Below are 16,137 nucleotides of genomic sequence, written 5' to 3' on the forward strand. Positions count from 1 at the left end.
TGATTCCTGCTTTCCATGAAAAGCATCAAATTTGATGCTCTTCTCCCCTAGTTTGAAGTCCATCTTGCCAGTTGATGAAGGCTCCTATGCCTTCCTTTCCTTTGCATGTCCCAAAGAAGCTACATCCGAGAGAGCGGGCTTAGGGATAGCCTCCCAGTTTCCTCCATGAGAAATAGATTGGGTAGTCTGGATCCTTTTGCAATGGTGACTTCTTTGGCCCGAAGATAGGCTTTAGTAGCTTCAACTCCTTCGGCTTTAGTGGCTCATGAGTGTTTCACATGAGTGAACACGTCTCCCCTCATTTTGGGCCAATAAAACTGCCACTCTTAACTTCTCCAAAGTCGAGCTCATGCCCCTATGACCACTAGTGACGGCTTCATGGGCATCATGGAGAAGAGTTGCTTGGAATTGTTTCAACACACTAAGTCAACCTTTGTAGAAAAGCCAATCATCACGTACGAAGAAATGGCTTGTCTTGTGACATTCATTGTTCAATGTTTGTTTCCACTGGGTATGGAATCTGTGTGCTTGTGCTTCATTTCATCGAGTCCTCTACCACCAAATTCCATTTGTGTGGATTAGATGTGGGACACGGTCCCTTCCTGCTCAAGGTGGCGGTCATTGGGTTGGCCTTGCCTAGAAGATACTCGATCATTCCACCAAACTATTGGAAAATTTGACTTTAGACGGTCACTCCAATTTGTGGTTGGTGTCGTATGAAGCTAACGCAAAGCGTGGTGTCTTCTGTGAACCTCAAGGTTGCACCCATAAAGAAAATGTTTCCAATACTTCAAGTCTTGTATCACCGTGAGGAGTTCAAGTCTTGTATCACCGTGAGGAGTTTTCGGTCATAGACCGAGTAGCTCTCCTTTGTAGGGATCATCTTATGGGACATGTAAGCAACCGGATGCCTATTCAGTTGCAAGACCGCTGCGTAGCAATGTTACTTGCATTAGTGATCACCTAGGATGGGTCATTCCAAGAGGCTAACGTTGAACAAGGAGCCTCAGATAGAGCAACCTTAAGGTCCTTGAAAGCTTGTAAACCTTGGGGGTTTATCTGAATCCGTTGCATCCGCATCTTGACACCTTTATGCAGATTATTAAGAGTCGTTGAGACATCAAAAAACTTGTTTATGTGCATAATTGTCAAATACGATACCGTACGGTTCATACGATACGATACCCTACGATATGATATAAAAAATACTTTAGTATTTTCAATTTCAAAGAGAAGTCAAGTTGACACAAACCAAAATTCCATTAAAACCAAGTTGAAAATATACATAGATGTTAGGCTAAAGCTAAGTCATACAATGCGAGGCGCTCTAGGCGCATGTAGCTGTAATAGTAAGTACAAAAAGTGGTGCACAAAAAAGAGAGACTAGAACTCTCATGTGTAGGATTTTTTTTGCTCGCTGAAGCTCCGCCCCGTCCCTGCTTGCGCGTCTTGCACACCTGCGCCCCCCGCCTTGTCCCCTCGTGCTTGCTCTTGCCCCCCCGCCTGCTGTAGTTTCTGCGCCCCCCTCCCACGTTGCTCTGTCCGCCGCCCATCCTTTTTGCCCCCCTCCGCCTGCTTAGTTGCTGTGCCCCCCTCCATCGCTGCTGCGCCCCCCTGCTCGCCTTCTCGCCCCCCCCCCCCCTTCTTCGCGCCCACCTCACCTCTGCAACGCCCCGACCCCCCCCTCCGCCAGCTTTTCTCCTCCCCGCCCCTCTTTCGCATAGCTGCCCCCCCCCCCCCCCCCCCCCCCCGGGATTCTCCTTCGCCATTTCACCCCCCCCCCCCCCCCCTTTTGTGCTGACTTCCACCCCCAGGGGGTTCTGTTTTTTCCTTTTTCTCCGGTCTTCCGCCTCTCTGTGTGCAGCCTGTTTCTTGCAGGATTTCCGCTTTCGCCTCGCCTACGCCTGAGCTTCAGACTCTGATGGAGACTCCTCCCGCCTCGCCTCAGAGGGACTCATCCGCAGCCCCCTCGCCCGTCCCTGAGGACACCCCCATCAGGCTCTCTCTTTCGCCGGAAGAGGAAGCGAGCCTCACCGCAGAGGTGGAACGCCTTCAGGCTCATTCCACCATCTGCCGTATAGTCGGCACTCGCCCCAGCAGAGGGGAGATCCGGGATCTTCTCCAGGCCCGCCTTCTTGCAGATGTGGGCAAGATCCTGGACGTACAGCTACTGGGCCGTGGACATTATCAGATCGAGTTCGAGACCGCCCAGAGTGTGGCCAAGGTCCTTGCCATGAGTCCCCTTGACATCAGGGGTGCTCGGGGAATTGGTTGAGTCAGGGACAACAGTGATCTGCTCATGCGAGCTCTGCCTCTCCCCCTCCCGCTGCTTCTCGCCGTCGCGCCCCCCTCTCCCCCCCCCCGCCTGTCCCCCGCCTTCTCCTCCGTCCTCTCCCCCGCCTCCTTCCTCGCACCCTTCCTCGCCATCTCTCCCTCGCCTTCTGCCTCGCATCCTCCCCCGCCATCTCTCCCCCGCCTCCTTCCTCGCATCCTCCCCCGCCTTCTCTCCCCCCCCCCCCCGCCTTCTCCTCCTCCGCCTCCTTCCTCGTTTCCTCCCCCGCCATTTCTCCCCCCCCCGCCTCCTTCCTCGCCTCCTTCCCCCGCCATCTCTACCCCCCCCCCCGCCTTCTCCTCCGCTGCGCGGCTCTTCCCCCCCGCCTTCTCCCTCTCCTCCCCTTCCGTCTCGCCCCTCCCCCCACCGCTAGCTCCCCCGCCTCAGCTCCCCCCTCCCCCCCCCCCCCCCCCCGCTCCGCCCCCGCTATCCTCTAACCTTCCGCCTCTCCGTTTCCTCGTAGGGCTGTGTCCCTCCCGTTGGTGACCCCGGTTTCTGGCCTTTTCCCTCTGGAGGACTCCATGGAAGCCACTCCGACTACCCCTGCCGATTCCGGTCTCCGTCTGGAGTTCACAGCTGCAGATCATCAGTTGTTTGTTTCCACAGTATCCGCTCTTGAGGCCTCCTCCTTGGTCTGCAAGATAGTGGGTAGCCGTCCGATGCGGAGAGAGCTTCGCGACCTTCTGCAAGGCAGCCTTGTTGGCGTGCCTGCCAAGATCGTCAGCGTCGATTTTTTGGGACGTGGCTACTACCAGGTGGATTTCGAGTCCCCCCAGGCAGCTCAGATGGTGCTGGTTCGGAGCCCCATTGCCCTCCGCTCATAGTTGCCAGGCGTTTCAGAAACGGCAGGTATGAAACGGGTTTCATACGTTTTGAAACGTTTCATAAAAGGTAAGAAACGGGTAAAAAAAGGTTTCATACAAAACAGAAAAAACATGTATATTTTTTACTTGAAATATACAAAAGAAAAAACTATTGACATAACTTATAAGAGACCACATTGAATTCATTTCAATAAAAACAAAATACATGTAAGATATGATGATATCACAAATCACGTGGGTGATCACTGATGACTAAACAAAAATCAAAAGCATCACCACGTGGGTGATGATTCATGACTCAAAATCCAAGATCAAAATAAATAACATGTCCAAAGTTCAAACTAAATAACATGTCCAAATAAAATGATACTGGCAGCTGCTAGCTACTATCTGCATCCTCATCTGCATCCTCATGCTCATCCTCATCTGCATCTTCTGCCTCTGCAGCCTCACTCTCAAGGTCACTGCCGGTATCCGAGTCCTCAAAGGCCTCATCCTCTAGAGGTGCAGGTGCACCACTAGTACTAGCCTCTCGAGAAGATCGTGTAGTGCGAGCCGGAGCCATGATCTCCTCATAGAGCATAGAATAGATGTCTCTCTCCTCCTGAGGAATGTCGGGAATCTCCTTGCACTTCATGATATCAATCTTATCTGGATTCACTTGGCGAGGCTCAATGGGATGACCCTTTTGTTCTAGCAATCGGAGATTGCAATGACAAAAGACAAGCCTCTCCAATTGTGCTGAGGAGAGTCTATTTCTCTTTTTCATGTGAAAAAGAGCCCATGTACTCCAGTTTCTCTCACAAGGCCCTGAACTGCAATCCTGGGAGAGAACTCTCAGTGCAATCCGTCTCTACATTGCACAAAAAAGAATGTTAAGTTAGAGTCAAAAAGAGAGTAGCATTTGAATGTAGATTTTGAAAGAATAGGACTCACGAGACAAAGATACAAGATTCAAGAATCAAGAAACCTTACCAAGTTGGGTGTCCCAATACCGTATTTCTCCCACCAAGACACTGGCTCCAACTGTGTCTCCCTGAGCAATGCAGTAGCTCGCCCAAACATATGGCTACCGTTGCGGTAAATGAGAAGCTCATCCTCGAGCTTTCTCATCAGCTGTATATCACCTCCCACTCCCACCAACTTGGTAATGTACTCGATCCATCCTGACTCTAGCTCCTCATTGAGGTATTGCTCCTCATTCCTCCAAAGGGGATGCAAAATGTGAGCAACAGCATGGATTGGCCTATGAAACCAATCCCAACGCCGATTCCAGATCTCCTTAATATCTTGAACTCTACATGTAACATGTGACATACATAAGAGATCAAGATTTATAAAATAACTCAAAGACTAAAGTTAAAGCCCAAGGGTGAGCACCTGTCACGCGACAAGGTAGTGAAATCATTGAGAGCTTCACCAATTCTGTCCATGAACTCATAAAGCAGCCCAATGGTACTTCCCTCCATGTCTGTGAGCCGAAGGACACTATACATGGGCTGAAGTGCCTTCACAAGTCCCTCTGCATCCTGCCACCAAGTATCTCTCATGACCATACGAGAGAATGCTATAGACTTGGGCTCATCCTTGTCCTCCCATGCTGTCCATTCACGACACACAACTGTGCGTAATAAGCCATGTCGCACTCTCACTAGTCTCTCCACCACAATAAACATATATGCAAACCGAGTTTTGGAGGGCTTTAGAAGCTCAAGATCACTATTGGCCCTGTACATGCTCAAAACCTTTGGCCTCTTTGTGACAAAGTTCACCATGGTAGATGCAGCTGAAAATACATGGCTCACCCAATCAAGCTTTCCCACATCCTCAATCATCAAGTCAAGGCTGTGTGCTGCACAAGGTGTCCACACAATCTTGGGGAACTCCTCCTCTAACATCCTGCCCATGGATACACAATTGGACCCATTGTCCGTGATCACCTGCACAATGTTATCAAGCCCAATTTCATTGATTGCCTGGCGCATGTGGGACATAATGAACTCCTCTGTAACCACTATCCCTGGCACCGATGCATCTATGGCACGAATGAACATTGTGCCTTTGCAGGAGGACACAAGAATGTTGTACACATTTCTCTTCCGCGCATCTGTCCATCCATCACAAAGCAAAGTACAACCATACTTTGCCCAAGTGGCCTTGAGAGGCTCCATCTCCATCTCCACAGCCAGTTGCTCCTTGCGAAGCTCAGTAGTGCGCAATGTCTCGTAGGAGGGGCCATCCCACTCACACCCAATGCGGGAGATAGCTCTCATTGCCTTCTTCCATCGAGGAGTCCTGACAATGTGGAAGGATAATCCATATTGAATAAACAACTTCATCAACTCCCTCGTTGCCTCTTTCATGGCAGCCTTTTGCATCCCTGCCTGTACATGTCCTTTCTTGAACACTTGAAGACTAGTCTCTCGGTTCGAGGTGCCGAGCTAGAACCACCTGCAACACCACCTGCAACCTCACCACTGGTATCTTCCTCTCTGATACTGCGAGTCCTCTTCGAGACACTTTGACGTGCTTCAGGCTCTCCCAGATTGGGGATATCCTCAAGGGGGATACCTAGCTGCATGGCCTTCCAAGCCTTGAGGCTATCATAGATTTCTTGTGGCACATGCTTACATGGCCCAATGCCGAAACCCTTTGTTTGTGAGAAATGTGCCTTCAACCTGGTGACACTGCCATGGTGCTTATCAGCACAAAAGTTGCATTTCCACTTTCCGGAGCCTGAGCCACCATATCATTGTTCCAAAGAGAATCACCTGTTCGAGGCATCCTACAAGACGAGGATAAATGCAGATTGTTGGCCCTGCAAGTGCGACACATAACATAAACTAATCTCAATAGAGCAAGGGTGGACCGTGGAAGATATGCCATAAATATTGATGGAAGAGAAAAAAGTGTGCTGTTTTGTGAGTTGTGCAGAGAAAACCAACTGAAAGCAAAACATGACATTACCCCTTTGGAAGACCTCCACAAGGCCCAAGGACACCAAGGAGCAGGGGGTCGACACAAGCGATGGAAGGACAAGAAGGATGGCACGCAAATCGGCGAACTCACATGCGGCGGCCACTGGGAAGCGTGATAATCTGCGCCGTACGAATCCACGAAAGAAAACGTTTTTTAAGGTTTTTAAAAACTGCATGATGTATGAAACGCGTTTCATACTGTACGAAACGTTTCGAAACGTTTCGTACGTTTCGAAAGTGTATGAAACGCGTTTCTATGCAACACTGCCTCCGCTCATCCCGGGCGTTCCTGGCGCGATGGACTCACGGTTTCGACCCCGCTTCTGACCCGCTAGCAGGCGCGACAGGTTTTCCCATCACTATCTGCTTTCCTGGACTCCGTAGGGAGTACTTGCCCCTCTTGTCATCCATTGGCAAGGCGTTCGGGCAGGTGGTGGAGACGCCTCAGACAGCGGCTTCAGTGATAGCTCGGGCAGCAGGACTCCCGGCCATTCGTGTTGTGGTTCCGTCACCGGAGTCCCTCCCGAAGACGATCCTCCTCCCTTGTCTTTCTGGAGGACATTTGATACAGCGCGTGGAGTATTCGGGCCTCCCCGGCCAGTGCTACACCTGTCGGGAGATGGGCCATCTCGCACGCGCCTGTCCCCGCAAGGGGGTTCATCCTTCACGCTCTGCCGCCTCTGGACCCCCTGCAGGAGACCCGAGGGGTGGCCATCCACCTCAGAGACCGGACATCCCTGGCTCGTCTCAGCAGGCGCCATCATCTGACGAGCAGGCCCCGGCGGAGGATGCCGCGCAGACCTAGGAGGCTGGCGGATGGCAGGAGGTTCGCCGACGGAAACGCCCGGCCCGCAGGGACCGTCGCAGACGCCAGTAGGCAGCACAGGCTGGCGGACAGGCGACTCCGGCTGGCGTCCAGGCACCTACCCGCACTTATGCTCCAGTCAGGGATAGGCGGCCAGCAGGTCCCACCCCGATGGACGAGGATTCAGACTCAGTGCCCGTTGAGGCCGCTGGTGGAGCCCCCCACGTGGAGACCCCGCTCCTGCCTCCCCCCGCGGGGGGCCCCGCCCCCTCCATGGAGCAGATTCCTAAGGATCCCGGGCCGTACTCTGCGACCCCCGGCTCCTCTTCCCCTCACCTGGAGAGCACTCCTTCCACCCCCCCCTCTCCCCCCCCAGCCCCCCCCCCCTCCCGCCTCCCCCGGCGGCCCCCCCTGACACCTATCCTCTGGCAGATGCCTCTCCATCCTCTCCTCGCTCTCCCCCCTCCTCTCCGCGAGCCCCCATCCCTCCCTGGGCCTCTCCAGGATACTCCGCCAGACCACCCACTGCCCCGGGGCAGCGTAGCTGGGTAGGCCAGAGTTCAGTCCAGCGGTTGTTCCACCGCCACTCCGGGCCGGTGGAGATGGTGATCCTAGCTTCGCCCGCCACAGAGTTCTCTCCAGCCTCCCCTGGGGGGCCCCCGCGAGTGATGGGGCTCCCAGTGGATTACGGTTTTTTCAGGTGCCTCCAGTTGGATGCTGGCCCGTTCGAGACACTGGTCGCGCCCTTGCGAGTTTGCGTGGTGTGCCATCCCTCTCGTTCTCCTTCAGTGGTGAGCAGCATGGTGGCCTTCTCCTTTCCTCTCAGTGTTGCCCCAGACACAGCATGGGATTGCAACTCTGTAGAGGAAGTTTTGCGTGATCAGAAATCCGGTCCACACCTCAGTTGAGGCGGTGCTACTGATTCTCCTCCATGCCGCCCCGAGGGTGCAGCCTACCTTTAGATACATATATGCAGAGGATTGGTCTCACGCCTATGCCCTGGACAGGGCGAAGGCGGAGTGGGGCTGGACACAGAGACAGGTCACCCTCTTTTTGGAGAGACTCCGCACCCGGACAGATAGTGACTATTCTCCCTCCAAGCCGGCGCCCAAGACTCACAGAGTGGAGGGCAGCTCATCCGGGCCGGCTGAGAGGGGTGAGCCAGTGGCGGCTGCTTCACTTGCCATAGCTCATCCATGAGGATCCTCTCATGGAACATCCAGGGTCTCGGTGGACATCGCTGCTACATTGGTCGGGGCAGACTTCGCCAGGAGATCCAGAGGGCTCTCGTTGGAGGACCCATAGATATCCTTTTCATCCAGGAACACCACCTTTCTGTCGGGCGTACCTGCACCTGCGGTAAGATCTTGCCAGGCAGGAGTCACACTTTTTGGTCACCGGCATATGGCTCCCAGGGGAACCAGGGTGGAGTATGCATCTCAGTCAGCGAGCAGCTTCTATCCGAGGTTGTGGATTCTGGCACTCTGGTCCAGGGTCGAGCGCAGTGGATCATCCTTCGGGTTGGGGAAGACCGCATTGGCTTCCTCAACTTCTACGCCCCTAATGGGGCGACCGGGAGAGCTGAGTTCTGGAGCACCATTAGGCAGTCCCTCCCCATGGCAGACCATTGGTGCCTAGGGGGGGATTGCAACATGCTGGAGGATGCAGAGGACAGGATGGGGGGCAGCCAGGAGACCATTCATGGGCCGGAGCTCGCTGCCTGGGAGGAACTAGTGCTGCAAGTGAGAGGCCAGGATCCGTGGACTCTCTCGGAGTTTGGCCGGTTGCAGGGGAGTTTATCTTTCTCGCGCTCGGATAGACGGGCCACAGGAGTTAACCTTTCCCGCATCGACAGGTTTTACATTGATGAGTGGGCTTGTGATAGAGGTGGCACTGTGGGCATACTTGCAGGCTCCTCGTTTTCAGACCACTTTCCAGTGCTTCTCCAGATCGAGGATCCTACGAGAGGAGAGCGAGGCCAGAGCGTCCGGATTCCAGATTGTCTCATAGAGGAGCCCGAGATTGCGACCAGAGTTGAGCAGGTCTGGCAGGAGCTGCAGTTCAGGAGAGGATCGGCAGCCAGCGATCTTGCCAAGGGCTTGCAGGAGATCAGTAGGATGCTCAGACAGGCTGCCCAAGACCGTCTGGAGGCCTTCAGAGGGTAGGAGAGGAGCCTGCGGAGGAGTCTAGCGTCCCTTCAGAGACTCCAGGAGAGGGATCCTACGAGCCCTTGGATCTCAGAGCAGATGGAGTCAGCTCGCACAGAGATCAGATCCATCGAGGAGAGGAGGGTGGAGTTCCGATTCCATGCTCGGGCTTCTTTTTGGACACAGGCTGGAGACAGAGTGACTCGAGATTTCTTTGAGGTGACAGGGCCTCGCTTTAGACGAGAGGGTCTCAGGCGTCTTCGGCAGGCTGATGGCCAGGTTGTGGTGGATCCCCCCAGGGTTCGGGCGATAGCCACAGATTTTCACAGGGATCTGCTCTCTGCTGAGCCAGCAGATGACAGGGTGAGAGAGGCTCGAGAGGCAGTTTGGAGCTTCACGAGACCGGTTGTGCCGGCCCATTTGCAGCACTCCCTTCTCTCCCCCTTCTCGGATACGGAACTGGAGGAGGCTCTTCAGGCACTTCCTCGGGGCAAATGCCCAGGAGAGGACGGTCTCTCAGTGGCTTTCTTCCAGAGGTACTGGGGTCTCTTGCATAGGGGTTTCAGATTGGCATTCCAGGAGATTATGGAGTCGGGAGACATGCCGGATAGCATGGCAGAGGGGTTGATTCACTTGATCCCCAAAGAGGGAGGAGACAGAGTGGAGATTAGACAGTGGAGACCGATCACCTTGCTAGGCACGGCCTACAAGGTCCTAGCTAAGGCGATCAGCAGGCGGCTTCAGCCTCACCTTCCGGACATCATCCACTCCACGCAGACAGGCTTCATCTAGGATAGGAGGATCCTGGATAACATCTTCTCTTTCTGGGAGGCTACGGCTTTGGCTAGATTTCGGCAGGAGGATCTGGCAGTGCTCCTTGACTTCGAGAAGGCATATGATCGGGTGGACTGGGCCTTCTTGGAAGGCTTGGAGAGGATGGGCTTCCCCCCTCAGTGATCCGTGGGGTCTCTGCACTCTACACATCGGCTCATAGCCAGGTGCTGATACAGGGCGTGCGCGGAGAGAGGTTCTAGCTCTCGCGCTCGGTGCGGCAGGGGTGCCCCTTGGCGCCCTTTCTTTTTCTTTTTGTGGCGGAGGCCATGAGCACTTTTTTGACGGCATAGGATACAAGTTTGCGGGGCCTCCAGCTCCCCATCCGCACCTCGGAGGAGCTCCTAGACTCGGAGTTTGCGGATGACACTGCTGTCTATCTTCAGGGAGGAGAGGAGAACCTCCGCCGCTTCGCCTCAGCCATGGACAGGTTTTGCAGAGCTTCGGGCGCTTTGATCAACTAGCACAAGTCGTGTGGGTTGTGGGTCAGTTCTATGCCCCCCCCGACTTGGAGGCCAGTTGATGGTTTTCAGTGGCTGCCCCCCGGCACTACAGTGCGCTATTTGGGATGCTATGTGGGCATTGACATATCTCCGGAGCGGCAGATAGCCCCCCTTCTTCTGAGCATTCGGAAGAAGCTTCTGTATTGGAGTACCGCTCGTTTATCTCTGGCTGGCCGAGTGGTTGCGGCCAACCAGGTTCTGCTTGCTACCATGTGGTACATCACTTCTTCCTGGGCCTTCTCTCGGGCGTGCATTGGCCAGGTGCAGAGGCTCATCAGGAACTTTCTTTGGTCCGGTGGCGACGCGGGCGGCCCGCCAGGGCCAAGGTGGCATGGGCTGTGATCACTCAGCCGAGGCGGCGTGGGCATTGTTGATCCTATTTGCCAAAGCCGAGCTTTGCTTGGCAAGTTGGTGGTTCGTGGCCTCCTACCAGGCGCTGAGCCGTGGAAGGAGTTTCTTGTTTCCAGGATTCTCAGCTGCACTCCTTCTCTTAGCGGCCCCTGGACCCCGAGCATTAGGTGGATCTTTACAGAGCAGCGATCCAGAGGAGTGGGCCTTGGCTTCGAGGAGCGTTTTGCAGCTAGCCTTCTGAGGGCTTGGGCGCATCTAGGGCCGTCACTCTTCCAGACTCCCCCGAGCACCGATGAGGAGCGCCTGAGGCAGCCATTGATCTGGAACCCCTTGATCCCACTTCCCAGTGGTCATATGGTTGGATCGCGGTCTCACGTGTCGTGGGGCCCGTTGAGCTCCGGCCCAGCCCAGTCCCTAGACGACTGGATATGTTTTCAGCAGCTGCCTCTAGAGGCTCAGGAGAGGAGACTCAGCGGGATGAGGGACAGAGAGTTGATGAGGCAGGACATTGAGGCGGCCATCCCCCGGGAGTGGCGGACCCCAGTATAGGACCCTCCACCTCCACAGTGGATGGGCGTCTTTACTCGGCATGAGATCCTTCCAGCGGTCTGCGGCACAGCAGAGAGAGTCGCCCCACTCACTTTCGAGGTGGGAGAGGGTGGCCAGCTTCAGAGGACACGACTAGATTTGGATGAGCTCCAGGGTTGTATTTTTCAGAGGGTGCGGGTGGTCGGCTTTCATCAGAGACAGTGGCATGCAAACCCCTCACCGGCCTCGATAGGGGAGGACTTTTCTTGGAGATTATGGGCTTGGGACAGCAGGCCTCTTATTCGCCTTCAGTGGGATCCAGGTGAGTGGTTTTGGCGAGATCCCTACTCGGCCCCTACCAGCCCAAGCATGCCCTTTTTTCAAAACGCAGCGAGGCTGGGGCGGCGGATTCAGAGGCACAGGATAGCGGGCACCCCGGCGGCTGCCGAGCATTGGCGGCGACAGGGGCTCTCCCCTGCCTTCCTTAGGGACTTCTGGCAGCGCCTTTGGGCCAGCTTCCGACCCCGGAAGGTGACGCTTTTTCTCTGGCTTACAGCGCATAGAGGACTGGCTGTGGGGGCCTGGCTAGCTTTTGGCAGACACCCAGCGTCCTGCCCTCGGTGCGGCCATGCACAGGAGTCGCAGCGGCACTGCTTATGGGATTGCCCACAGGCACAGCAGGTCTGGCAGCGCGCTCTCAGGATGGTTTTTGCAGGCTCGCCAGGTGAGATGATGGTGACGTGGGGTGCGGTGGCTTGGGCCACAGACAGCGGCCCGGCCCTTGGATATGAGGACGTCCCTGGCAGTGCGACCATCCAGGTCTCTGACAGGGCGATGGCGGTGGTTCCGACGCCAGACTTCTTTTCGGCAGTCTCCCAGGAGGGGGACGGGCACAGATGGGAGATGATCAGCAGCATGACGGCTTGGCACATATGGAGAGCCCGATGCAGGGAGGCCATTGACCGCCAGGCGACTCCACCGGCGGAGGTCATACAGGCCCTCTGGGTGGACATCATTCACACCTTGAGAGGACACTGGGGGAAACTTCAGGGCGACTCGGATCGCATGAGAGGTCGCCGCAAGGCTTTCCTCCGCACTTGGCAGCCTGGCCCTTTCCTCATCACGAGGGGCGAGGATGTCACTTGGCACTATAGGCCTCCAGTTTGGCTCTTCTCACCTCCCACATGTACTACTAGGTAGCCCCCCCCAGAGAGCGGCCAGCCACGGGGGTGGAGCTCAGGTGTTCACTGTGTGTTTTTTATCCCTCCTTGTGAGGTGAGCTTTGTAGCCTTATGGCGTTTTCTCATTAACTAATAGAAGGATCGTTTTTTCGGAAAAAAAAAATAAAAAAATAAAAAAAAAATCAGGGGTGCTCGGGCTTTCTTCAGACCTTGGCAGCATGGCTTTGACCCAGCAGCGGCTGAGCAGGGAGAGCGCCTTTTTCATGTTACAGTTTGCTTCCCTGGACTCCGCCGGGAGTATCTTCCGCTCCTCTCTCGGCTAGGAGCATTGGTGGGCTCGGTACTCGAGACTGGCCCCACAGCAGCTTCAGTGGTGGCCAGAGCAGCTGGGCTACCCTCCGTCAGAGTTTTGGTGTCTGACATCTCCTCCCTTCCTAAGGTCATTCAGCTACCTAGGATAGGGGGGGGATGGATTGATCAGAGAGTGGAGTTCTCGAGGCTCCCGAACCAGTGCTTCATATGCAGGCAGGTCGGTCATCTGGCCAAGGCCTGCCCTCGCAGGAGACCTCGACCCTCACCACAGCAGCAGGCCCCTGATGGCCCGCCCACAGATGCGGCACGGCAGGCTGCCTTCGGGACACCTGCTCAGGCCACAGAGACCTCGGAGTGGCAGCCTGGACAGGGGCGCCGCCGAGGGAGACAGCCACAGCAGCACGCACAGAGACTGCTGCAGTAGCAGCCACTCCACAGTCTCAGCCTCACTGGGTTCCCGTGAGGAACAGCTTTGCTCCCCTCCAGGAGGAGACACCTGCAGCGACGACTGAGGACCAGGAGATGCCAGCACCCCCTCCTTCACCCCCCCACCCCCATCCCCTCCCACCGCCTCGCTTCCACCTTCGCCTCCTCCCGTCCCCGCTCCGGTTTCGGCAGCGGCTCCCTCTCCACCCCCCTCGCCCCCCCCTCCCCCCCCCCACCTGCCTCGCCTTCCCGGGAGACCCTGGCAGTCCCCTGGCGCTCGCCCGCAGTCCGGAGGGCGCTGAGCACCGACCTCGCTCGAGCACCACAGAGGAGACCTACCATGCTGATTCGGGCTTCACGGATATCATCTATCCGCAGTCGGCTGAGTCGCCTCGGTGTTAGACAGCGATCGGAGGCTTTCGATTACGCCTTCACTCGGCTTTTTGGAGCAGAGGGCCCCCATGAGCCAGCACCCATCCGAGTTCATGTAGTGATACCTCCGGCCCGCGGGGAGGAGGCACTTGATTCAGCGGTGGCCTTCTCGTTTCCTCTATGTGGCCCTTGCGACCGGGAGTGGACTCTAGAGCTCGCTCTTAGCACTTTGAAGACTCAGGCAGTTGAGTTTTCTCATCATGTGAGCGATCTGGAGGTGACAGATGTGATAGGCCGGCTCTGGGAGTTGGCTCATTTTTTCTTGGATCTCGGGAGTGTGGATGCCTCAGGGATTCGTCATTTGGTCGTGCGTATAGTGGCACACTTAGCACGCGACCCTGGATATGTATGTATACACGAGGTTGCTCTGTCAGAGCGGGAGGCAGTCGCCATGGGCCACAGCCACTGGCGCCTGATCCGTGATTCTTGCAGTACACCGGGTGGGCAGATTCGCAGCCGCTCGGATGGGGACTACTCTCCATCCAAGCCGCTTGCGAAGGCCCGCCGCACGACTGAGACAACATCCACCTCAGCAGGTCATCCATGAGGATCATCTCATGGAATGTACAGGGCCTGGGCGGAGCACATTTTATACGCTATCGAGGTTGCTTGAGGCAGGAGCTTCAGAGATGCCTGGTTGGTGGCAGCATTGATATTTTGATGATGCAGGAGCACCATTTGGGTGAGAGCAGGATCCGGAGATATGGTTCGGTGATGCCTGGTAGATGGGATACCTTTTGGTCTGCAGGGTTTGGTCCTTTGGGTGGACAGGGAGGAGTATGCATGGTCATTGCAGATGTATGGCGGCAGGCCATTGTGGATCGAGGGATCATTGTGTGCCTGGTAGAGCACAGTATGTCATTCTGAGGATGCATGATGAGCTATTGGGCGTGCACAACGTCTATGCGCCTAATCATGCTAGGGCCAGAGCAGAGTTCTGGACCCAGGTTACGGATGCATTGCCAGAGGCCGCACATTGGTGTGTCGGGGGAGACTTCAACATGCTTGAGGACCCGGCCGATAGGGTGGGAGGCAGTCATGTTACAGTGCACGGCACGGAGCTTGCAGCTTGGGACCGGTTTTGCATGTCACTGAGGATCACTGATGCATGGCAGCATGGGGCCTTCTCCCGCTCTCAGGACAGTCTTAGTTTCTCTCGGTCGGATCGTCGACAGGGAGGGACTAATCTATCACGGATTGATCGCTTTTATGTGGGCGACTGGTTAGGGGAGCGAGGGGGCTCCGTTGGCATCCTCGCTGGCACCTCATTTTCAGATCATGCGCCAGTTATCCTGCCATTGGAGGAGAGGACACGGGAGCCCAGCTTGCAGTTGAGGATCCCAGAGAGGGTACTTACAGATCCCAGTCTCGCTGAGGACATTGAGAGGATCTGGCATGATAGTCAGTGCTCTGACCAGGATGCAACAGGCCAGTGTGCCCAGGGACTCATCGAGCTTAGCTCTTTTCTGCACGCTGCAGCTTTGACACGGCTGGGAGAGATTCGCGAGTGGGAGCATCGGCTGAGACGCAGCCTTGCCTCGCTACAGCGCCTCCAGGCACAGCTGAGCCAGGCACGCCAGGAGTTTAGAGAGGCAGAGGAGCAGAGACGTGAGTTTTACTATCGTCGTCAGGCCTCTCAGTGGACGCAGCTTGGTGATAGAGTGACTGGGGAGTTTTTTGAGATCACTGGACCCCGCCATGCTCGGGTAGGAGTCCGTCAGCTTGGTAGACCGGATGGTTCGGTAGCTACTGAGCCCGGGGAGATCAGAGCCATTGCCACTGCATTTTATAGAGACTTGCTTTCAGCGGAGCCAGCCACTGAGGACAGAGATGCTTGCAGACAGACTGTGTGGGCCCATGTGCAGAGGAGGGTCACAGATCGTATGCGTACAGTTCTTGGTGCGCCTCTTTCAGAGATTGAGCTTGCCGAGGCCTTGAGGGTCCTGCCGCGACATAGTTGCCCAGGGGAGGACGGACTGACGCCGGCCTTTTTTATGCGCTATTGGGACCTTTTGGGGCCAGGCCTCCGCAGGGGCTTTCAGTATGTTTTGGACACTGGGGTGATGCCACAGAGCTTTTCAGAGGGCTTGATCTTTCTTATCCCCAAGGGGGAGGGAGTATCAGATGATATTCGGCATTGGAGGCCTATTACGATTCTCAACACTGTCTACAAGGTCTTGGCAAAGGCCTTGAGTTTGAGGATCCAGCCCTTTTTGGGGGAGTTGATTCATGCTACCCAGACAGGATTCGTCAAGGAGCGCAGTATCCGTGACAACATCTTTACTTTCTGGGAGGCGACGGCCCGAGCTAAATTTCTTGGTGAGGACTTGGTCGTGATGCTTCTCGATTTTGAGAAGGCATACGATAGAGTTGATTGGGGTTTCTTAGAGGGCACTATGCTTCGCTTGGGCTTTGAGCCAGGATGGATCAGAGGGGTGGCGGCTCTGTACTCCACAGCTCGTAGCCAGGTGTTGATTGCAGGAGGAC

The 16,137-nt window shown here is 55.7% G+C and overlaps 2 protein-coding genes across 11 annotated transcripts in view; one reads left to right on the forward strand and one right to left on the reverse strand.

Moving 5' to 3' along the window:
- Positions 1 to 16,137, forward strand: part of LOC147611202 (uncharacterized) — a 96,331-nt gene that overhangs the window by 63,836 nt on the left and 16,358 nt on the right. The gene's annotated exons all lie outside the window — the stretch shown is intronic.
- LOC147611203 (uncharacterized) lies at positions 3,372 to 5,467 on the reverse strand. The gene is made up of 3 exons (XM_086785870.1): positions 4,537 to 5,467; positions 4,132 to 4,453; positions 3,372 to 4,009 (listed from the first exon to the last, which is right to left on the reverse strand). Exons 1-3 carry the CDS (start codon positions 5,427 to 5,429, stop codon positions 3,536 to 3,538), a joined length of 1,689 nt encoding a protein of 562 aa, XP_086641996.1. The 5' UTR covers positions 5,430 to 5,467; the 3' UTR covers positions 3,372 to 3,535.

Source organism: Cibotium barometz, chromosome 48 (assembly GCF_041138505.1).
Source record: "Cibotium barometz isolate CiBa-2024 chromosome 48, ASM4113850v1, whole genome shotgun sequence".
Taxonomy (NCBI): domain Eukaryota; kingdom Viridiplantae; phylum Streptophyta; class Polypodiopsida; order Cyatheales; family Cibotiaceae; genus Cibotium; species Cibotium barometz.